The sequence below is a fragment of the Salvia splendens genome, chromosome 13 (assembly GCF_004379255.2).
Source record: "Salvia splendens isolate huo1 chromosome 13, SspV2, whole genome shotgun sequence".
NCBI lineage: Eukaryota > Viridiplantae > Streptophyta > Magnoliopsida > Lamiales > Lamiaceae > Salvia > Salvia splendens.
In genome coordinates, this window is record NC_056044.1 from 7,781,205 (window position 1) to 7,804,863 (window position 23,659).

Consider the following 23,659-nt stretch of genomic DNA (forward strand, 5'->3'; position numbering starts at 1 on the left):
ATGCGATATTGATTACTAGTAACAAGTTGAATATGGTGCATTTTTGGTAAATTGGTCTCGCAAGAAACGAGTCTGGTCTAATGTCGTTAGAGTTTATTTATTCCTAGTATTTTCAATCAATTAGAGTTATCAATTGCTCCACCCGTCCATGAATAAGATTTTTTTAAAAAATCCGTGCTAATTTTAAGAAGTTTTGAGAAATAAGAGTTGAAATAAGTAATGGAATGCATTCTGATTTTTATTATAATATTAATTTTATAATAAAATATGAGTAAAATGAGTTAATTAAATGTAAAACTTACAAACAAGCAATGATCTAAAAGAAAAACAGTGCAACATATCAAACTAGAAACAATGCAGATACAATCAATTTCTCTATTAACGATTAGCAGATTTAAATGATCGTAAGAATCTCAAGAAAATGTTGAGGACGTCCAAGTATAGTGTAATCGAAGCCCAAATGTATTGGTCGTAGGTGTTGCGTTTGATCAAAGTATCCGTATCGACTATGATGTAGGCACAAAGGAGGAGTATGAAAAGCCCATTGTATAACATTGTTGAGATTTTTCCCAATGGGAAAAAGATCTGCACGAACACAAACACGAACACAACATCAGATGAGCTAGTCACAAGTCGTCAAGACTAAACTACTATGAGAAATGTCCTAACCTGGAATATGACAAGCAGGACGAGAGTGATGACAATGGTAATCACGAAGGGAATGAGGAAGCTGAAGTCTTCACCTCTCTTCGCCGCCCAAAATGTGTACAACGTCAGACATACCACCACGGCCAGTGTCGCGGCCGCTGCCTCTAATACTACCAATGCTGGTTTGGGTAATAGATTAGATTAGATATGAAAGAAGTGAAAATGATGGATTTAATTTACTTGATCCATCTCAAAGGGAATACTCACCACTAATGAATGAAACTGCAAGGCCAACAAATAGCCCCATAAAGAGTGTAAATATGCCAAGCAAAATGAAGTTGATGGGATGCTTGTCTTTGAGAGCAGAGACCAAACATATTACTGCCACATATAGAAACCATTAGAATATATTTTGTGGGTTTCCAACCATCCCATATGGAAAAATTAGAAAATGTACAAGTAATATATAAATGCAATGAAAGTTTGTCCATAATAAGCAGAAAATATCTTACTAACGTGAGTTCTGTGTACGTTGACAAACCATCACATATTTAAAATTAAATAAATGCTCTTATTTAAGAAAAGGCTTAAGTTTCTCACCCATGATAACAGCTATTAAGATGGCTGCATAAACAGCCCAGCCAGCCCAAGTGGTTCCAAAGAAAAGAGCAATGGATTGGTGGTCAGCGACAAAGGCCGCGACAACGATTGTGGCAATGAGTTGAACGGTGAGGATTGCGTAAACTTTCCGAATAAACGCCCATCGCAGCTGTGGGTTTTCTTCCATAGACGGATACAAGAGAGCTGCCTCAATATCATCACCCTTCTCGTTCGACATTTCTCACCACTGATGATTATTTTTTTCTGCTTCGAATTTTTGATGTTCTAAGCGGAATACATATAGCCAAAATTAATCAAGAAAGGCTGCTGTGAACCTTCAAATTTAGGCACATTTCAGAATAATATGTTGCAAGTTGCTACTATAATAGGCTATAAGCACTTTTCAACTCCACCGTGGATGTATATCTATATTGGGTAGTTGGCATATATATATATATATGATAAAATTAAGACTGAAATTGTGGACCTTTTCATACTACTTTAGATATTTAATTTGTTCTATTTTCACTGGTTGTTTTAAATTTAGGGAAGGTGGCTGGCAGAAAAATTGTGACTTTATATTGACTCTCTCAAAACAAAATTGTAACAACCCAAATATTCTAGATAGAGGCAAATGTTGATTTTGATTAATCCCGTGAAAGAACATGAAATATAGGAAATTTTAATTATAAAAAATGCAACTTCCAATCATTAACACGAATTCAACCAATTCAGCCATTTCAGGTCTTGGATATATTGTGTGTTAATAATTTATTTTGAGGGAATTGCGGATATAATTCATGGGGACATGATGGTTGGAACATGGAAATTTATAATTAAATTTCCATATGATGTTTGCCTCTCTCAACATTGTAACAACCAATATATTAATGTTAAACTAAATATGTCATTAGAACACAATCAACTGAAAAAGAATAAAACAGGAATTGGTCAAGAATTCAACTTCAATCATCTACACAATTATTCACAAGGCAAATACATTTTAACTCTCAGCAGCTGTGAAGACTGTCAACAGAGATAGGAAGAGGTTGATGATATCCAAATACAGAGAAACTGCAGCCCAGATGAACTCCTCGTACACAATGTAACCACAGAAGATTATGGATGCCAAACACCCATAAATCATCACACTAATCTTACCAAGAGGGAACAAAATCTGCACCACCTTCCAATGTTTTTTTAGATTGTAATCACAACATATATAGTGTCAAAATACGTAAATAAAGGAGAGAAGATTAAGGGAATCATTAATTTGATTAGGGATTCATACAATACCCTAAAATAGATTGATTTGTAATTGATTGTTTTCCTTAGTTAGGAATTATATTTTTCCTATATAATGAGAGATTGTAAAACACTACATATACATATAACAAATAAACGATTCCTTCTCTCAAATCTTTTCCTCTCTTCATTATGCAGAGCCACAACATCGCCTCTCTCGATTACCATCGTTAAGATGGTATCAGAGCAGGTTTTGTCGGGTTTGAGACTCACAAAAATATAATCATAGTCTCGACCTTTCTCGACCCTTTTAAACACTGCAAAACAACAAGGAAAAGAGGATGTCAGAATCCGATTCCGAAACCAATAGCCATGTAAACTTCACACCCGAATTTGCAGCACAATTCGCCGAATTTCAGACCCTCCAGCATCCACTGATCCAAACTACCCAAGGTAGGAGCAACGAGACAACTGTTGCTTCAACTGGATCATCAACAACATCGAGGCGAGCCTTGTGAACGAGGTTTCACAGTATGAGACTGCCAGAGACCTATGGGAGGGTCTAGCAATCATGTATGGGAGTGGAGCGGACTCGTTCCAAATTTCATATCTGCACGGACAAGCATATGGAATGAAACAAGGTAATATGACATTAGAAGCTCTATGGAATAAGTTTCAAGATCTATTGATTTCCATAGACAGCTGGAATCCAAACCCGATGGATTCACCAAGAAGTATCGAGAGATACAATCAGAATACCCAGAGGCACCGATTGTATCAACTTATATGGGCTCATGACAAGATCAAGAGGGAGATCTTGAACATGGATCCAATTCCAACGGCAAGAAAGGCGTATAGCCTGGTCAGGCGGGAGGCCGTGAACGAGAAATTGATGAATCCAGAGGCAAAGGCCCCCACCGATATTGGAGTTGGACTAGGGGCGTTCGACCGAAATCGATCACAGATTCCTCCACCACCGTCCCGGAACTCAAATTATCGCAGAGATGAAGATAAAAGTAAACTAGTGTATACCCATTGTGGAGGTAAAAAGCATACGAAAGACACATGCTTTCACATCCACGGATTCCCAGAGTGGTACGAGGAAATGAAGAAGGCCCGACAGGCTCGGAATGCCAATCGGAACAGCAGTGGCGGTGGAAGAGCAGCGGTGGCGATCACAGTCAGCAACCAAGCTACCTACACCGAAATTCCGGTGGGCAACAGAGGTCCATCAACCGTGAGCAGCGTGAACAGGTCGGAGGAGAAGGCTATAGCCTTTTTTTCGGTGGCTAGGACATGGTCCGAAGGTGAGATATCAGAATCGAACACCACCGGCGGCGAGAGAGATCCTCACAAAATGAGGGGTTTTTTTATATTAATACCCATCTTTTTTGGATTTTCAAACTGACCCCAGAAAACACCCTATATCACCTAAAATACCCCACTCCCAAAATACCTCCGATAAACCACCCCCAGACTGTGAAAAATTCCAAACCGACCCCTACCCTGCCTATATATCCGAAATTGGGCACAAAATTTCCAAAAATTACCAAAATGATCCCCAGGCTGCTAAAACCTTGCAAATTGCACCCCACTGTCCTACATCTTTCGAAATTCAGATTCCTACTCAAAATTCATTTAACGCCTTAGCATGTTCATCCACTTCCACATCCGGCCCAAAAGATCCACATTGGATTTTTTACTGTGGGGCTACAGACACGATGTCGTTCGAAGCCTCCGATTTCATAACCATATCCAAATCAAATAAAACATTTGTCCAAACCACCAGTGGGGACCTCGCTCCAGTTCAGGGAGCAGGCACAATCAATATTTCGCCAACTCTGCGCCTATCTAACTATCTTTTTGTTCCTTCATTATCACATAAGCTTTTGTCCATTAGTCATGTGACCAAAGAGCTTAACTGTAAATTACTAATGCAACCACAATTTTGCATGTTACATGATATCAAGACAGGGACGATAGTTGGGCGTTACACTTAGCGAAGCGGACTGTATTATGTGGATGAGATAGCCCAACAGAGTGCTGCGATGTTTTCTCACGGACTGGCAGACAGACAAACTTGGCTTTGGCATCGTCGGTTAGGGCACCCATCCATGAGATATTTTCGTCTTCTTTATCCTAAACTAGCTATATCTAGCAATCATTTCATTGTGAAACTTGTTTACTGGCCAAAAGCCACAGACACTCTTTTAAGTTGAACAATACTCGTATGAAATCTCCTTTTTCTTTGATCCATTGTGATGTTTGGGGTCCTGCCCTGGTTACTGGGGTCAGGGTTTTCGCTATTTTCTCCTATTCATTGATGATTATTCTCGTATGACTTGGATTTATTTTTTGAAAAATAAGTCTGATAACTTTGAAAAATTCATTGAATTTTATAGCCTAATCCAAACTCAGTATAATCACTCCATCCAAATTCTGAGGTCAGATAATGGGAGGGAATTTGTCAAAGCAAAAATGCAAAATTTCTTTCGAGATAAAGGCTTAGTTTACCAAACCTCTTGTGCCTACACTACGGAGCAAAATGGGGTAGCGGAAAGGAAAAACAGATATATCCTAGAAATAACCCGAGCCCTTCTAATTAAATCCAAAATACCCAAATCTTTTTGGCCTGAAGCTATAGCTACTGCAGTGTACTTGATAAACCGTTTACCCATTGGAATTCTTGAGTTTAAAACTCCCTTCGATATTTTCTCCAAATATTTTGAACAGCCATCATCTTTATCTCTTGAACCTAAGGTGTTTGGTTATTCAGTTTTTGTCCACATTCCCAAACATGAACGTACCAAATTTTCACCATGTGCCCTCAAACGTGTCTTCCTTGGCTATGGAAAAAACCAGAAAGGTTACAGATGTTATGATCCAGCCACTCGCCGTATGCACACCACCATGAACTGCGATTTTGTCGAGGAGGAGTACTTTTATAGCCAATCTAGTGGTCAGGGGGAGAACCAACCGGAAACTAGTCCCGATAGTGACCTACTAAATTGGCTACCTTTACCCACACCTACCACCAATCAAGGGAGAAACCAGTTAGGGGGAGAGCAGCCAGAGCCAACCCCTGCCACAGATGCCGGTCCAATAGAGGAAGTTAGGAGCACCGTCTGGCAGTCAAATCCCACTAGTCAGAACGTGGAGTTAGGTGACATCGATCAACCGTCAACCCCTTCTTCGATTCCTGAGGTAAACAGTTCAGATATTGATATTGTACTTCCTGAGAATACTAATGAAACCAGGAACAATGGAGATGACTGTGAAACCAATATAAAAAAATGGGTATCACATTCCACTAACTTTTTCAACCAATTTTTCTTTATATTTCTTAAATTTCTTGCTCACAATAAGAGTGATAATTATTGTGGGAAGGAGGGAGTAGGGATGTCAATCGGGTCGGCCCGTCCGGGTTGCGGGTCAATCGGGTGCGGGCTAATCAGGTTGTGATTTCTTTCGGGTTATAAAAGTTCAACCCTAACCCTAAAAGCTCGGGTTTGGGCTAGCCCAGCGGGTTAATCGGGTTGCTGCCGATAATATTACCATGCGACCAATCCAATACAATAAATAATGATTAAAATTAGTTGTATTTATACAATGTAAAATATTTAATTATGATATATTTGAGATATATGCTTAAACTCAATCATAAACATGATCAAATACTAATATATGAGATATTTTATGGAATTTTAATACTAAGTTTTAGAAATTTAAATATTTTCTTAGTGAATTTGAAGTTTTTAATTTATTTATCAATTATTATATTTTTGGGTCTGGCCCTAGCGGGTTGCGGGTAATCGGGTGTGAGCTAATCGGATTTTGATTTTATCGAGTTAAAAATTTTCAACCCTAACCCTATATATTTGGCGGGCTAGTCAACGGGTTACGGGCTACATTGACATTCCTCCGAGGGAGTAACATTTTTGTTAAATTAACCTCGACAAAATGGCCAAAAACACCTTCAGCGCTGAGGGACAAAACCGAAACACCTTCAGCGCTGAGGGACAAAACCGCCATTTCCAATAAACAGAGGTGCAAGAAAGTAATCGTCAACCTCAACGCTTACGTGGCACTCTAGGGATGCACCCCTGTCGCGGCACCGCTCCCATCCCCAAACTTCATAATGCAAAAAAAAAGAAAAAGGAAATATAAAAACAATAAAATAAAAAAATACCGCACTAGACAAAGCTGCGACGCCGCGGCCATATTTCCCGCAACCACCAGTCCACCACACTCACTCTCTCAGCCACAACCTCCAATTTACCAAAATAGCCCCCAGTTCCACCTTAATTCCCCTATCTAACCCTCGATCTGCTACCTCGCTGTCGCCGGAGACCCAGTCGTACAGTTCATCGGGATAGATGTCGGAATCTTGCCCTGCGCCGCCGGAGGAGACCGCCGCTAAGTCGCCACTAGACAAGCCGCTTCACCTGCTTACGGAGGATGACATTGCTCAGGTCACTCGCGAAGACTGCCGACGTTACCTCAAGGAGAAAGGTACCTATTTATCTGTCTAATAATTGAGCTCGAACAAACAATCAGGCGTTATTTTTCTGCGATTATTTTCACCTTAATTTTGGTCGGCGCAGGAATGAGGAGACCTTCGTGGAACAAATCTCAGGCTATTCAGCAGGTGATAATGCTGAAGACGCTCCTCGAAACAACGCCGGATTCGGACGCTGCTGGTGCGCGCAAGCGGCTTCGAATATGGCGCCCTAACAATACCGATAGCAGCAGCAATGTTGCTCTGGAGAGTGTGCGTAATTCTTCTTCTGTGTTTATTATTTATTTAATTCATTGATAGAACTTAATGAATGAATGTTCTGCCTTGAATTGAGTGTTTATGAGGAATAAAATATGTGTTTAATATTAATTAACCTGTTTATTTCTATTAATTAATAAATGTAGGTTCCCAGAGAAACAACTGATGATGCGGAGAATTCTTTATCCGCTGAGGAAACGACGCCGCATTCTGTGAAAGATCTCGACAAACCTGATTTTTCGGGTGGTTTCTCTAGCAGTTTTGCCGCCGGCAATGATGAATCTACTCAACCTAGGTTATTTCGAATTGTGCTCAATCTGAATTATAATTACCTAAATAAGCAATTTTTGTTGTTCAATTTCAGAATTTTACTTCCTTACATTTTTAGTGAACCAGTGAACTACTGGACGTCTACAACTCTTTGTTTCTCTGTTGTTCTTTGAAGTATCTAACAATCTTCCATAGTCGTTAATTCGCTATTAACTTTGCCTTTCTGATGAAGAGGGTATTTTCTTTCTTCCAGAACCCCTGGTTCGACAAATATGCCTATCGGCCAAATGACAATATTCTATTGTGGAAAAGTGAATGTGTATGATGATGTCCCTGCAGATAAGGTATTGAAGCTTTTGTTGCTCTACTTAGAGGTTATTGTCACTCTAATGTCGCTTGAGTTGATGCAGTTTCATCCCGGATCCCTATATTGGTCTTTTACAATACACTGTCGTGTTTCTCAGGTACGAGCACTAATGCATATTGCTGCAAGTCCTCTACGGTTTCCAGACGAGCATCCCGTTGATGGTGCTGCAGGACTGCAACCTTTACCATGCATCCCAAAAACTGTTAGCTCTGCTCGTCAGGATTCAGCTGTTCTTATGTTGCCAACAGGTACGGAGGCCTTTATCTTGGGAGTACTAGTTAACAGTTTACATTTTTTTACAAGACTTCCTTCATATTCTGCTTTGGTCAGAATTTTATGTGACAAGTGCAATATGTTTATGTTCATGTGCAAACTCTTGAAGAATGCTAGTTCTGATGCTGTGTCTTCATGCCCTATTATGATATCTATATTGGGTGTGAATGGTTCCAGGAATTCCTGGAAGAGTTTGATGTTCTCTCTCTCTTTATATACTAAATATATTTAAATTACTCTCCAGTGTAACAAGTTACCTCAATTGGATTTTTGAATTTCTTTTGCAGTGAAAATGAATGAAAGCACCCGACTGCCTGGAGAAGAAAATAAACTGCTTCAAGAAGAAACCCCTAGTAAGTGATTTTTCTTTTGACACTTCTCTGAAGTTGTTCTGGTATTGGATTACTTAGTTATACAATAGCCATTCTGGTATTTCAATCTATATTTATTGTAAAATACTGAAATGGCATTGGGAATACATCAGTTTACTTTATTTATTTGTGGCAAGATGAATAAAGAGATGTACTCAACCCAACGGGCCAATGATCAACTACTCAATAATTAGTGATACTGATGGCAATTTAATCTTCCATCTCTTCCAAATGTTATAGATATGGCCTTCATGTAACTGCTTCAGATAATTCTATTTGGAGGACAGATGTCTAGTTTTTAGTTATCCTGATAAAATGGTTGACCAGAATCAATTAAAATAGGGTAAGCATAATACCTCATGTCTATAAGATAAAACAAAAGAGTTAGGGCAAACATAGTACTACATGCCCGCTTAACTATTAAATATTTTACCTTATCTAGTTAATAAGTTGTATTGGTCCTTTGTCGGTTTTAGTTTAAGTATATTTTCCTCGAGAAAAACAATCTTTATCAAATGCTTTCAGTTCGGTCGAATCATTGCGACAGTTGCTCCATATCTGAACACATATCTCCACTCTGTGTCATGACAATGTTAGCATAAATTAGCTTCTTTACTCTGTGATATATGCACAAAATAGCTTTATTTACACCTTATGTAATAAATCAGGTCTAGTGTGTATATGTGACCAAAGTCACTAAATGTGGGAGCACATACTTTATCTCATCAGGATCTTAATGTTATAAAGCCAGCAGGAATAGATGTAACCTTTTTAATTTATCTGTGACGAATGTGGAAAATGTAAAAAGTAAAAAAAAAAGTAGAAATATAACGCAAAGGATGCTTTGAGAATTACCTCTACTGAACTTGAATTCGAATGCATAAGAGGATATTTTTTCCATGCATAAGATATAAAGATAATATTTGGCCTCCTAGGCTTGCCCTGATTTTCACATAATCTGCATTTGTGATTGCACTAATGCAATAGTAAAACTGAATGCATGCATACTATAGCATTAAAGCTATGAGCTGTGAAAGAACTTAATGGCATACACGACTTCAATTTTTTAAAATGCTTATGTACCTTCCCTTCTTCAAATCAGTGGAAGGACCATCAACCAGAAAAGCATCTGTTCAAAGATACCTTGAGAAGAGAAAAGACAGGTACCCTATTTACTAAAATAAGAAAACGTAGAAAGTATTTCTGGTTCTTGTTTGTTGTTTCCTCATATCTCTGTTAGGTGAAGGTTTAAGAGCAAGGGAAAGGCAGGAATGGCACCGTGTGCAAGCTTGGATGATTATATTAACCATCGAATGGGTAATCAACTGCCAAGAATTGACACTTCAATAACCCGAATCAGAAAACCTTCTAACCTTACACATTGCAGTTCAATGGAAAATGATTCGGTGAAGAAAGTTTGTCTGTCCACTGGTCTGAGTCACAAAGGTGAGATTATTTCTTTTAGGGTTCTTATAACTAGATATTTTCTGGGCTTGTCTCAAATCATTGCTGTAATGAATTTGTATGAGTGGCCAAGATTTTATTTCTATAAAATATCCATCTGCACTTAATACGAAGAGGTAAAAAATGAAAAACTAAGTAGAAAAGCATGAAATCGTTATATATTCAATCTGGTTTTCTGTCATCTAATTAAGTGTTGAATAAGCTGATTGTTTAAATGTATCATAGCAAATTGCCTATAAAGATCCAAAATGGTGATCTCAGTGGTTCACCTTTTGTTAGCAACATTCTCATTGGCAATTAATTGGAATAGTTTAGTGTGACTAGTTAGGTTTTGATGGTTGATACTCATCCCATTGTTCATAGTGATATTCATGTCCAGTTCATACCTGCTTGGGAAGGTTGTGCAAGCCCCGGAAATTAAATGATTAAATTATAAAATCTATATACTCGTATGGATAACCTTAGTCACACTACTTTGTGATCCTAATTTCTTTCGAATTTAAGATGTCTGAAATTGATTTAACCATTCTGGTTTCAGAAATATTGAGGCCAAACTTTTTCTGGATCCTTTGTTCATTGTTCACGAGTGTGTTGCTACATTCGGGATTTCCTTTTCGTTCGTTCTTTCTTTTTGTCAGGCCAGGAAAGAACTAAGAAAGTAAAAACTATAAGGGTGAAGGAGGACTAACGAACTACTACGTTGCAGGTGTATAGGTGGAGTATGCGAGACCTGTTGAACTTTTGTACCACGCGAGTCTGTAGGGTCGAATTCATTCTGTTTTGTTGAAATTTGGCGGTTGGCGCAACTGTGTCATCCGTTATTATTCCCACGTTGGTTCATTGACTATCTTACCCCACTTATGTCTTCTCTTGTCAATTAGGTTCAATCGTTCCCTTAGTTTCAATTGACAGTATCTGTCCAATTCATCGGATGTGGACAAATCTTTCAAAATGGAGTTGTTGACTACCTATCTTCAACAAATTCATGATTTTCTTTCAATAAAATACCAATACTGAAAAACTAGGCAAATGAAGTTGATGTTATAATGGTTGGGATTCGGTACTCTCCCTACCGCAGCAACTAACAAGATGAGATATCACAATAGCTGATAGGTTATCCATGCTGCCAGTCTCTAAGGCACGGCGAATTATCCGTTCAGGCAATGACGACGACCCCTCGTTATGGAGAAGACGGCAGACATCTTTTGGAGTCAATGTTTCGAATACACCGTCAGATGCAACAACCAAGTAGCTGTTTTCAGAGGTGAAAGCCTTCCAACTAGTTACTTCTGCTTCAGCTGTAACCCCAAATCTAGAAGCAACAGGCCAATCAAGACAAGCCTAATCAAGAAATTCAAAGTAAAGCATGAAACTGCAGAGTATGAAGGCTTACCTTTTGAAATAGACGTCGCCAATGGCTCTGGAAAGAGCTAATATACCATTCACACGAGGGACACCGTATCGAGTAATGAAGCCACCGGCTGCTTCAATTCTGGTCTTCTCATCCTCTCTATCTGGGTGATGGTCTCTTGTTAATTCCTCCACATAAACTTGTTTCGACGAATCCCCTGTCGGCAATGAGAGTGTTTGAGCACAAGGTGATCAAGTCAAAACACTCGTATTAAGCATTTTTCACAACAAAACGGACCATATTTAGAGCACAAAAGAGCTTTTGAATCCCCAACGTTAGCAACGAGAAGTTGACCCTCGAATAAAAGAGCAACAGTGGCGGTAGACCCGGAAACATAGCCTTTATCCAAAGCTTGCTGGAGATGAGAGAACAAAAAGGAACTTGATACAAAGAAGATCACTACTACTACTATCTTATAGTGAAGGGGGGAAATGGGTGCATACTTTTGAGAATTCTGAATCAATATCTTGGATCGTCCTCAGCAATGCCTCCTCTAAAACCGAACGAAGTGAGTCGTGATCAATCACTGCCTGCGTCCTCCGCAGGCTGCACTAATAGCAAGATAAAGACTAGATTGAATTGGAATCTTGAACCAATGCATTCAACTTGAACCATCTACACAAAATGAAATCTCAGTATGAAATCAATTAGAATTTGTTTTATATAAAGCTTACTTGTGTGTTGTTATATCCGTTGGAAGCCATGAAAGCAACATTGATGAGAAGGTAAGGGGAGAGCATGGCGGAAGCCATTTCACTCGCTTCACGGCCCCCATGGCCATCGAAGATAGCTGCCACACCAATGCTAGGCACCCCTTCACCTGCAACTGATTCTAGTAATTAGAAATGAATTGGAATAAAGAATAAAGAATGAAGAGACATTAATAACCATGGGAAAATGGTAGGTGCAAGTGAAGATTGCAGAGTAGGCGATCTTCTTGATAGTCTCTGCGGCCTTGGAGAGTCGCAAAGTGGCAATCATTATTGGAGTTGGAAGAATGAAGAGAAGAAGGGAGTAACCAAAGACACTCTGGTGAATTCAAGACACCAGAAACTCCAGCTTCTTCATATGCCATCATACACGCCAAAGACATCCCAATCCCATCATTTTTATTGGCATATGCATATGCTGCTGCCGTGCATAATAACCATGTTAACATTGCAACCCATTTCATCATCGATCTGTGATAGCAGCAAAAAACTCATTTACAAGTGTATGAAAACCCTTTTGATGTGCTAAGAAATTTCGAGTAACATTTCACAAAGCAGTAATCCGAATCTGCTAAACACTTATCAAACCTGAGTGTCGGTCTCGTTGAAATTCTTGATTCTTATAATCACCTGCAAACAGATTGAATTTAAAGAGAAATCACAAGCCTCTGTATCTGTACAAGCGCAGAAACTTCTGGATTTTCATTACATTGTAGGCGACTGACCTATTCTGTTCTAGGCTACAAATCTAATTATATACTCCTACTCTGTTCTAGACAAATTAAGAAAATAAAAATAAAACAAGATATTTTTCTAAAAAAATAAAACAAAAATATATTTCTGTGTACATTAAATCTCTAACTCGTCCATTCTACCGCTATGGATGGCAAATTGTGTGAATTGGATAGTTACGAGCCAACTTGATAAAAATACAACCCCACAATGTTTAACTCGAACTTGACATGTTAAGAGTTGGGTCGTCATCGGATCAATTTGATGACGACCAAACCCGCCCTCGACCACCCCTGACACAAACCTGTTAAAGAGATGATATTAAACGGGTTGACACGATATGATAACACCATGATAGCGACAGAACCCTAATTTACATAATTAAAACTTGATATTACAGATTAAACTTAATTTACACAATTATAACATAACATTACATGATTAAACTTGTTATTTTAACCTAAGATACATGATAAAATTTCAATTTACACAATTTAAACATGAGTACTACTCCCTCCGTCTCACAAAGTTTTGTCCCATTTTACCATTTTCATCCGTCTCAATTGGAATCTTTCCAAAAATAGACATTAAATACACTTCTCAATCTCCTCATTGTGTGACCCTTATTCCACTATACACCTCCATTTAATATAAAATCAAACAATTTCTTAGAATCCGCGCCGGATCAACTGAGACAAACTTTGTGGGACGAAGGGAGTATTATTTTAGCAGCCCAACACAATCCAATCTAAAACCAACTTAATTTTATCGAGTTTATAACGAGTCAACCCAATTGAGTTTATACCATGTCCAAAATTGTCCGCCCATATTGCCACAAGTTTATATATTCAATTTTTGGTAACAATCAAGAGGAAGTGCTCCTCATAATAAAATTATATTAACAAAAAAAATTCCAAGTATACAAAATTCAAGCAAGTTAGAGAGATAATTGAAGATGATACAAGGTTGGTTTGGAGCATTAAGGAGGCACCATTAAACAGAGAGAGATGTATACACTGACAGCTACAAGCTAACTTTTTTCACTTCCATGATCCATCTTTTCTTTTCTTTTTTTCAATAATTTAGTTCGACTCTCCCCAAAAACTCAAGGTTCTTGGCTGTTCACACGGCTATGAAGCTCAAGCATCTCTTGATGATTGGGGTCGACCGAGAGCGCAGCTCGACAGTCGCGCAGCGCTCCCATAACATCACCAATGTGCTCATGGAATGCAGCCCGGAGGTGAAGAAGGTGAAGATCCGCCTTGAACATAATCGCCCTCGACAGTTCAGCAATGGCTTCATTCTCCTTGTGGTTGTCCATCAGCACTGCAAGTTTAATTTACCAAAGAGGCGTTACACATTTGGTTGACAATACATATCATCGGATATTTGAATGATTAGGGTATATATTAATTTTATCTAACCTGCTGCTCGGTATCGGTAAGGGTAGACCCGAAGAGGATCGAGGCGGGTGACCATCTCAAGATCGGCCTTTGTGAGGTCACGCTCACAGTACTCTGACCGTTTCTCATAAGCAGACGCATTGTTCCTTGCCTTCTCGATCAGCTTGGTCATCTCAACATATGCAGCGTTCTTGTCGTTTCTAAGAAAGTGGACGCGGGCAAGGCCTTGGTGGGCCCGAGTATGCCGGATCTTGAGAGCATTGATGTAGCAGTCAGCCGCAGCATCGAGCTTCCCACAATCAACGTACACGCTTCCGAGGTTGTTCAGCGCCTGGGGCCAGTAAGTATAAACGATTAGGAAACGAAGTTAAATAGGCGAACGCTACAGCTCTTGTATAAAAATCAACGGGCGTTACTTTGGGTGGTAGATTAGATTGACAATACATGTGATTGTTGAGTGTTTGAAGGATTAGACGATCAAACAAGCTCAAAAATTGCTCAGACCATCAACTATGTAACAAATTAGCCTATATTTCTTTTATCAATCTAAGCTACCACTCGAAGTAAACACTGCTTCTAGGATGCAATTAAGGAGAAAACACAATGAAGAATCGAACTCCTAAAAGCCACATAGAAGAGGGAAGAACAAACCCAACATAAGCCAAAAGATACTAGGACATGTAACCAAAATTCGATAAGCTAATGGGAAGTTTCTTTCATGTCAACAGCCAATATGCAGCCGACAGTTTCTCAAGTTTGAGACATTCGTGGCTAAACATATTAAACAAGTCCAGGCTAAACAATCTCGATTCCGAATTCCAAAGGGGAAAGGCACCATACCTGACCCTTGCGGAGTCTATCTGATGGGCACTTCAGAGCTTCTTCAAGAAGTGAAATAACAGTTGATGAGCAAGATGGATCCTGACAAGAGTCGGCTAATGCATAAGCTTTCAGGAAGAAAGCTTCAAAAGATCTCTGGAGATTAACGGACTCCTCAGCTTTCCGTAGCCCTTCTTCACAATGACCGGTATCATATAAGATCCACCCCTCGTATACTAATCTTTCGGGTTCACTTGATGCATGCTCACGAGCTAGCTGCAAACTCCTCATCGCTGCTTCAGGACAGTTTAATCTGTTCGCATATAGTATCGTTAGAACATGATAACAAGCTAAAAAAAAATTAGGAAAAATACTTGAGCTTTTTTCAAGCACACGAGTCCATTATTTCAAACATGAGAGAGATAAACAAGACGGGCACAGGGATTTCGTTTTTTACAGACTAGTCATATTTAATAAGAAAAACCATAGATTTAAAGATGATAGGAAAGTTACCTGAGAAGAAGAAGAGACTGTCTAAAGTATAGAACACCCTTGGCTGCATCAGACTCGAGCATCTGATAGATAACAGAGAGTGATCCAATATCATCGACTAAGGACCATGTATCATAAAGCTGTAGCCAGCAATCTGCAGTTGTCCAGCTCTTGACATGTTCACGCACAAGAATACGGAGTTGGGAAGCCGCAACTCTCCCTCCAAACATCCTGTAATCTGGAGATAGAGTAAGAATCGCCTGCACATCGCACAAAGCTGATTGGTAATCCTCAAGAGCAAGATAGAAACAGAAGCGCAGCTCCAAGCACTCTAAGGCTAGTTTGAACCCAAGAACCCTATTGATTTCTGCAAGGGCAGCTTCAACGTCCTGCTTTCTCATCAAGGAGGCAGCTCGATACATGTAGGGGTAAGTCAAGGTGGGGTCGAGCTCAGTAGCTTTCTCAAGTTCTTCCCATCGTTTATCAGCATCACAGTATAACGATCTCTCTTGATACATCCATCCGAGTGGTGTATAAGAGGATATGACAGAACTGATCTTTTCATATGACTGTTTGCTATGCCCTCTGATATGACTTAACCTGGCTAATCCAAGAGTGGAATAAACATGCCCTTCACTCAAAGCAGCTTCAAATAACGTTTCTGCTTCATCGTACTCTTTTCTGAGAAGTCTAACGCATCCCAATTGATGAAGGGCTATCATTTTCTGCCGTCTATTTCTGGCACAGTCTACCAACTGCTTAACTAAAAGAACTGCTGTGTCTGACGAGGGATTAGAATTCATGGAAACTTCAGCCAACAAGGAATACAGAGAAAATGAGGCAGGCCCAACCATTATTGACCTTTGCTGCCAATCCAAACTGCAAAACAGTTCAACCACCTGTTCATCATTTAGTGAGCCAGGAAGCTCGTGTAGAAACACTTGCAAACAAGAGGCAGCTAGTACAGGAGAATTCTGCTCGAGAGCGAATTCAATGAGTTCCACTGCATCCTGCCTGCATAAAACCAAAGAAGCAAGTTTCTGATCACAAGCATCCTTCAGGCCTTCACAGCAAAATCTGTTTGCAAATACCAAAATTTCCAGCAAAAGACTCGGAGCCACTTCACTTAAACTTCCCGTTTCACTGAAAATGCGGATTGCTCTCATCCCTGAAGCGGAAATGTTGTTTTCCGAAAGATCTATGTCATCACAAACTGATTCTGTGAAGCAGCCATTTAGCATTGCTTGAAATGGAGCAGAAAGTCCAGCAATCTTATCCCTCTCACATGTTATTCCCTCATCACCAATTTGAAAAGAAACAACACGTGGGAGATTAGTGCTGTTTACCATTCCAAGAGAGCTTCGAGTTTCAACCACAGGGAACTCAGACGCAATATCTATGGATCCGAACTCCTTAACACATTTTCCGCAAGAGGACAGCAAGTCGGATATTATATCCTCACCTTGCTTCTCGTACTTCAACCAAGCTCCAAAGACAAGTTTCTCATGAACCGTACTTGCCTTCGACCAAGCTGAGCGAAGGCTTCTACGCATCAATTTTGATTCCCCAAGGCCTTTAAAGACCTGATACTGCAGCAAGTAAAGACTCGACCTTTCTGTAGGGTGACATGACTCGAGTTCTTCATGAATTTCAGCTAGCACTTTAACATAATCAACAGGCTTATAGAACGGAAGAATTGAAGGTTCGGGAACCTTGATAAGGGATTCTCTACAAACAATGTTAAATCTTGTTCAATATTCAATCAAGTCAAGCAGGAAGTAGCCTAATACGAAATTAATTGGTCATAATATGAAACACGCACACAAACAAATGTTATTCTCTACAAACATGTTAAACCTTGTTCAATATTCAATCACATCAAGCATGGCACAGCTTAATATGCTTATCTTATCAATTAGTCACATGAAACAGACACATATGTTACTCTCAACATGATGTAAAAGGTTAGGCTACTCACATTGAAGAAGGAGAATGAGGCACGAATTTAGTGAGTTTGCCTCTTTCCACTTGGAGCCATGACTGAGGATTGATAGAACTGTGAAATGGTTCTTTACATGACTCTGAAGGAAAAAGAGCCCTCATAGGACAAAAGATATTAAGAAGGTCCCAGATCTCCACAATAGCAATAACTTATTTACTCTTGAAGAGTAAAGAGAAGTATTGGAGTATATATATATATGTAGAAAAGAAGAAAACAATTCCTTCACATATCAGTCACTATCTCTCCTGAAGCAACAAAAAATCCAAGCTTTTCAACACAATTCAAATAACTTCAACAGTGCCTAAAGTTGGGCTTTCCAGCAATTCTAATTAATTCAAAATAACAAAAGAAAACTCAAACCCTTTAAATTGAAGTTCAGGAGAAAACCCTGAGCAGCATAAATAGACAAGTGGAATCTGAAAAGATGAATAAAAATGACGCAAGATCTCTACCAGAAATGCAACCAAAACCACATTTTGCCCAACAAATCTCCAAAAAATATCGGAAAAATAACCAATCCACAAAAGGGAGCGAAACTAAACCAAAATCAAGAGCGGAACCGTAACTCTATTGGTCTCCATTTCAGAAAACCAAGAATCGGGAAGTGAGCTGACGCGTTTGGATCCAAGAGCTGGGAGTGGAAGCCAAAGGGGAGAAAACTACAGTCTTCACTTTCTCTTCTCTCGTTTTGGTAAAAGAAAAGTTTATTGTTTTTCCCTTTTCTTTCTCTCTCTCTCTTCTTTTTTTCATTTTCTTCTGTTTCAAAAAATTCCCACTTATTTTATGCCCGTTGGGCAAAAAGTTTACAAATCTTATTGTGTGAAAAAAGTAAATAATTAGATATCTCTAGACTACCAAAAAGGAAAATAAATCAACAAATAAATGTAAAAAGCTTATAAACACCAATAATGGACTTTATAGTTTGAAAATATACTGACCAAACATTACTTATTGCATCAATATTTGTAATTGCAAATTACTAACATATGTTTAATTACAAAGAGGCACTCAATTTTTAAATATTTACATTTGTATCCCAATAAAACACTCACATGTAACATTTCTTATGTGTCCATAAAATATTACATTACATGGAGTTTTTTTTAACAAAAAAAAGGTGTCATGTAAATATACTTCTGAAAAATATTTGGTATTTTTCTCAGTTACTATATTTTTTTGTGTGGACATATTTATTGTTGGTAGAAATACTAAAATAATCAGTAGTATTTACCTTAAACAAGTAGGTAAAATTCCAAATATGAAAATCAAATCAACATGAATATTTTCACATTGTTTATATGTACAAAATATTATAGGAGTACTATTTATGGTAGGTCACGATCACAATCAATCCACATTTTATGTTTTATACGTGGAATATTGACATTTAATATCATGCAACTTTCAAAAAGTTGGATTTTTCTGACGAACTTTGAAATTGGCAAATAATATCACGAACTTTACCCTGAGTTTGTTATTTCCCACTAATGAAAAAATTCCGGCAAATAATATCATTTTTTTCGTAATTTCTCGACAACAACATCGAGAGTTTCAAGATTTTCAATCTTTGAGAATAGTTGTTCTTGAAGCACATCAGCGCCGTTGGAACACGGCCACCGGCACATCGTTAGCCGACGCCGATTCATGGCCTGTTACCTGGGTTTAATTCTACCGTGGTTGATTCTTCGAGGCATGTTGACTGTGGGGTGCGATTCACTTCAATGTTGGTTGAATGTGGGATGGGGTTCTTCCGTGGTTTCTATGATTAGTCGAATATGGTTCTAAAATCTGGATGGGAATTTCTCTGTTTCTTTTCTCTTGATGATGGAAAAATCTGGGTAGAGATAGCTCTTGTGTTTGCCCAATTTGTCTCTTCAAATTCTGTTCAAATGGTTCAATTGAAGGAGCTGCTGAAAAATGAGTGTTCAATGTGGGATGGGGCTCTTTGATTCTTTCGGACGTATTTTTCTTCTTCATTTTATTGCTGCTGATCAAAAATACAGCAGAGGTGATTCTATTGTTTACCAATTTTCCTCTCTAAGACATTGAGGGCTTGTTCAGTTAGTCAGTTATGCATTGCACCTTAATACAGACTGATCCAGAATTGGTGAGGGCTAACCCACCAATTCCGAAATTGACCGTGGTGTTCGGTGTATCAGATTTGTTCCATTTCAGATATTGAGGATTAGGTGAACTGCCAAAAATACCCCGCATAAAAATCAAATTTTTAATTGGCGCTTCAATTGAAATTAACGCGGGTACAATCCCGCTGAAATTTTGAGGAATTGCTCAAAACTCAGCTAAATAATCACAGCAACCCTCAGCTCTTAAATTACAGTCGACCATAGCAGCACACACTATGCAACAAGGGTGAGGTCAGAATCTACTCAGACGGCAATCTTCCCTTCGTCGTCAACACAGAGGTGAGTCTCTCTGTGTCGTAATCAGTTAGGATAGGATGTTTCTTAAGCCACGATATTGGTCTGATGATTCTTAAATAGTGCTCTAATGTTTATGTTCAGTTAGATTTTTTACCGAGTTTGGTTGTGTGTTATGTTAATAACTGAGATGCCTGCGTTTCCCCCTATAAATGGTGTTGCGATTTCCCCAACTTGCCTTTGCCGGAAATTACATTGTCGCACAATCCGATTTCTAATATATGAGTGTACTCTATTGCAGTTGTTATGTCGTCAAATCGTACTGCAACTGATAGCAATGGGTGTCCTCAAGCTGGTTAGTGTCTTGTCTTCTTCCTCTGTTTTTTTGTCGAATGTTGGTTAAAATTACAGATGGCTACTGTCTTCGTGTTGTTGTTTTTGTACCTAAATTTTAGGTTGGAATGGACTAGCTCGAAACAAGTTCCGCAAGGGTGATCGTACCCGGCGTATGTGGGTAGTAAGAGAGGAAGAAATATTGGTCTCATCGTTGCTAGAGTTGGTGGCGAGGGGCTGGAAATCAGACAATGGGTTCCGTGCTGGATACCAACAGAAGGTTGAAGATGATATCCGGAAAGAATTTCCAAATTCCGACATCAAGGGAAACCCGCACATTTCATCCAAAATAACGGCTTGGAAAAAAAACTATAACAGTCTTCGCGACATACTCAGCCGTAGTGGCGTAGGTTTCAATGTGAACAGCGACTATAAGATAGATATTGATGACGATCAGTGGGCGCAAGTTGTGGCGGTAGGTTGTTTATCTTATCGTGTTCTGTCATAAACTAAGAGCAGTGATTTTTTGGATGTGAAAGTTTTTGTATTGGCTTTGTGTAGGCTGACAAAGATGCAAAATTCATGCGATACAAATCGTGGCCGTACTGGGAGGCTTGGCAATGCATCTTTGGCAAAGACCGTGCTAAGGGATCGGGCTCGGAGAATATAGACGTGGCAGCTACTAGTCAGCGTGCCCAAATGGCAAGTGCTAGCCAAACTAACGAGAATGACTACCACCCCACATTTGAGGATTTCCTAGGTGATGAGATACCTCCAAATTCGTCAGGTACTGCTGATAAACAGAATAGCAGTGAAGCACAGTCCGGGCAGCAGCAAGCCGTATCAACGACCAAATCTGGCGGGCAGAAACGAAAACAGCCGTCATCTGACGACGCACTCATGGAGTTCCTTGGGAATTTGCATGCCCAGACCAATTCACGCTTGGAAACCATCTCTTCTAGGATCGGATATGAGTTCGATATGGGAAAGGCTCGTCAAGAGGTATTCGACTAGCTGGGAAGTGTCGATGGTCTTACACTTAAACAGAGGTACTACTTGTGTAACATTCTCAGTGACAAGCCCCAGCGGATGGAGGTTTTCATGGGGATGCCCATGAATGCTAAGTTGGGGTATCTGCTACTTCTCCTTGATGAAGAACGTCCTAGCGTCTAAGTTGCTGTCTGTCGAGTGCAAGTATGGTTCTCTATCTTTTGGTTGTATATAATCTAGTTGCATATAAGTACTACTATTTTGTGATTTTCCTTCAGCTTGCAATGCAGATGTGCATGTCCCAAGGAGTTGTTGGTTTAGGTGCAGTGTGGTGTACGTTCTGCACTTGTCCAACAACTCCGCTTTTGTATGAACTGAAATCATCTTAGTGTGAACTCAGTTATAATGTTATGTCATGCTTGTAAACTCTTTGCTTCCCGGATGTTGTATTAGAAAACCTTATCAATGGATGGGGCACCTTTGTCTTTGTAATGCCTCTTAAATGGTTTGAAGATGCTATTGTTTATAAGAAAACCAATCACATCACAAGAAAGGTTGGATTTTTGGTATTATCCTTGTATTCTGTTGCTGTTAATTGCAGATTGAGACTCTTTTTATGGATTTACAGAAGTGCATCATGTGTACAGCTTGTTAGACTATATTATATTGTTGATGAAGAAGCCAAAACTTTTGAAGAAACTCCTCGTGTAATTGAAATAGTCAGTTTATAAACACAAAGCATGAAATCAGATATGCAAATTTACATGCGCTCCATATTGCACTAATATAACCATTTATGGACAATACAGACAAGTTGCCTTCGCGAGGTGTAGCAAAATACCGAAGGCATAAAACCTAATAAACGGAGGGTCTATCGATTATACTTCTCCAACTGGGATTATGCAATCACGAACTTTGCTTCCCATAGGATTAACAAAAAACAGTCCATAGAAAAAAGGCAAAACACGAGAGGTGGACGTGCACTTATAGACCCATAATAACGCTAATTTTAGTTTTTAAGTTTCGGCCACCAGCTATTAGGGGAGTTGGAACCACATGAGCTTCCGTGGGAAACCCTCACAGACGTGCTTGCTTCGCCATTGGCCATCGATGGTTTTTTTGGCAAGGACCTATCCTTTTCCAGTCTAGTCCGCAAATGGCCATCCGAAGTCACATCAATGAAATATATTCCCGGTTCGGTTGTTGATTCTCTGTCTTCGGGCTCCTCTATCCCCGCAAAAAGCTTACGCCTTGCGGTGACCGGTGGGATAACCACAGGGGAGTTAACTTCCTCCATGGCTCCGGACACCTCGTAGCAGCTAGGCTCATCGTGGGACAAGGTCACCGACCCATCCGAAAGGAGAATCACTTCCTTCTCGTCCTCCACTTTGACATCATCCATGCCAAATAAACATGCAAGCTTACGGTGATGTGGCTCCTCTTCGTGGTAGTAGGCTAAGGCGAATGGGTTTCGCTATAACAAGACAACCAACGGTGTGAAAATCATATAACGAAATCTTCTTTGAAAACATGCATACAAAACATATCAAAGATGCTATTACCGTGCATAGCTTCTGCCAAACATTCTCGGGTGCGGTCACCGACTTAGTCGGGAAATCCCAGCGTGCCCCTGGCTGTCTGACCACCTCCTTGAAGGTGAGATATCGAGTGTGCAGCGCCTGGACACGGGCTGAAAGCTCCTCTTCCAAGAAGCGAACACCAAACCTCTTCTCAATCTCTCGGCCAGCTGTAATGAGAAAATAGATAGGGAACTCCTTCAAAACCCATCCCATTTCTCGTTTCAGCCGCAACAAGGTGTCCACTAGGATTGTGTCCGTTTCAGGCGACCAAGCTCCATTATAGAGAAAGCTTGCTTGGGGTGGGATGTTCATCTTCAAGTTGGAGACAATGTCGGTTGAGTAGAGAAGTTGTTGTTGTGTTATAAGTGACTTTCATCAATGGCATTGCTTAAATAGGCAGTAAATGTGTAAATGTGATTGACGTAAACCAACCCTTGCTATAATGAAAGTATCCTCCCATTTATGAAACAAGACATCACAAGATATGTACTCATTTCACAGCCACCCAACGGAGTGAAGTTCAAGGAACCAAGTCAGGGCATTAACTCCTTAATTTTTTGGAGAAAATAGGTCCCTAGGCAAGGAATTCCATGTTGGCAATCCTATTTTGTATTTATCTCAATTAAAATGTGACAAATGGAAATATATAAGCACACACAATTAAATTAGCTGGAAAGTGTATGTACATTACATGTATAATAAAAAAAAATTGTACATTACATGTATAAAAAAAATTATACATTACATGTATTATACAAAGAGTTAATAATAATAACATGATCTAAAAAATAAAA

The 23,659-nt window shown here is 39.4% G+C and overlaps 6 protein-coding genes across 12 annotated transcripts; 2 read left to right on the forward strand and 4 right to left on the reverse strand.

The window, feature by feature from the left end:
- Positions 1-249: 249 nt before the first annotated feature.
- LOC121761602 (protein LIFEGUARD 2-like) lies at positions 250-1,643 on the reverse strand. The gene is made up of 4 exons (XM_042157236.1): positions 1,249-1,643; positions 916-1,029; positions 670-827; positions 250-585 (listed from the first exon to the last, which is right to left on the reverse strand). Exons 1-4 carry the CDS (start codon positions 1,484-1,486, stop codon positions 379-381), a joined length of 717 nt encoding a protein of 238 aa, XP_042013170.1. The 5' UTR covers positions 1,487-1,643; the 3' UTR covers positions 250-378.
- A 5,019-nt stretch (positions 1,644-6,662) lies between these two features.
- On the forward strand, positions 6,663-11,036 carry LOC121762761 (protein TIFY 4B-like). 4 transcript variants are annotated; one of them, XM_042158748.1, is made up of 10 exons: positions 6,663-7,005; positions 7,098-7,264; positions 7,417-7,565; positions 7,794-7,884; positions 8,005-8,155; positions 8,468-8,533; positions 9,654-9,714; positions 9,798-9,868; positions 9,939-9,997; positions 10,722-11,036. In XM_042158748.1, exons 1-9 carry the CDS (start codon positions 6,870-6,872, stop codon positions 9,959-9,961), a joined length of 915 nt encoding a protein of 304 aa, XP_042014682.1. In that variant the 5' UTR covers positions 6,663-6,869; the 3' UTR covers positions 9,962-9,997; positions 10,722-11,036. The 4 variants fall into 4 exon arrangements, 3 of the variants coding, with proteins under 3 accessions (XP_042014682.1, XP_042014681.1, XP_042014683.1); XR_006042278.1 differs by lacking the exon at positions 10,722-11,036 and having other exon boundaries at positions 9,792-9,868; positions 9,939-9,957; XM_042158747.1 differs by having other exon boundaries at positions 9,798-9,997.
- Positions 10,989-12,884, reverse strand: LOC121762760 (probable protein phosphatase 2C 51). 4 transcript variants are annotated; one of them, XM_042158744.1, is made up of 7 exons: positions 12,725-12,884; positions 12,315-12,607; positions 12,101-12,246; positions 11,870-11,977; positions 11,664-11,781; positions 11,409-11,583; positions 10,989-11,327 (listed from the first exon to the last, which is right to left on the reverse strand). In XM_042158744.1, exons 2-7 carry the CDS (start codon positions 12,601-12,603, stop codon positions 11,057-11,059), a joined length of 1,107 nt encoding a protein of 368 aa, XP_042014678.1. In that variant the 5' UTR covers positions 12,604-12,607; positions 12,725-12,884; the 3' UTR covers positions 10,989-11,056. The 4 variants fall into 4 exon arrangements, with proteins under 4 accessions (XP_042014678.1, XP_042014677.1, XP_042014680.1 ...); XM_042158743.1 differs by having other exon boundaries at positions 12,101-12,252; XM_042158746.1 differs by lacking the exon at positions 12,725-12,884 and having other exon boundaries at positions 11,870-11,972; positions 12,315-12,549.
- Positions 12,885-13,744: 860 nt separating this feature from the next.
- On the reverse strand, positions 13,745-18,332 carry LOC121762060 (ETO1-like protein 1). The gene is made up of 5 exons (XM_042157818.1): positions 17,561-18,332; positions 15,604-17,310; positions 15,112-15,403; positions 14,293-14,602; positions 13,745-14,194 (listed from the first exon to the last, which is right to left on the reverse strand). Exons 1-5 carry the CDS (start codon positions 17,683-17,685, stop codon positions 13,974-13,976), a joined length of 2,655 nt encoding a protein of 884 aa, XP_042013752.1. The 5' UTR covers positions 17,686-18,332; the 3' UTR covers positions 13,745-13,973.
- Positions 18,333-19,867: 1,535 nt separating this feature from the next.
- LOC121761583 lies at positions 19,868-21,857 on the forward strand. The gene is made up of 4 exons (XM_042157219.1): positions 19,868-20,007; positions 20,264-20,317; positions 20,418-20,770; positions 20,857-21,857. Exons 2-4 carry the CDS (start codon positions 20,269-20,271, stop codon positions 21,307-21,309), a joined length of 855 nt encoding a protein of 284 aa, XP_042013153.1. The 5' UTR covers positions 19,868-20,007; positions 20,264-20,268; the 3' UTR covers positions 21,310-21,857.
- Positions 21,858-22,222: 365 nt separating this feature from the next.
- Positions 22,223-23,199, reverse strand: LOC121761807. Its single transcript, XM_042157478.1, has 2 exons — positions 22,848-23,199; positions 22,223-22,759 (listed from the first exon to the last, which is right to left on the reverse strand). The coding sequence occupies exons 1-2, from the start codon at positions 23,175-23,177 to the stop codon at positions 22,295-22,297; spliced, it is 795 nt and encodes a 264-aa protein (XP_042013412.1). The 5' UTR covers positions 23,178-23,199; the 3' UTR covers positions 22,223-22,294.
- Between the last annotated feature and the right edge of the window lie 460 nt (positions 23,200-23,659).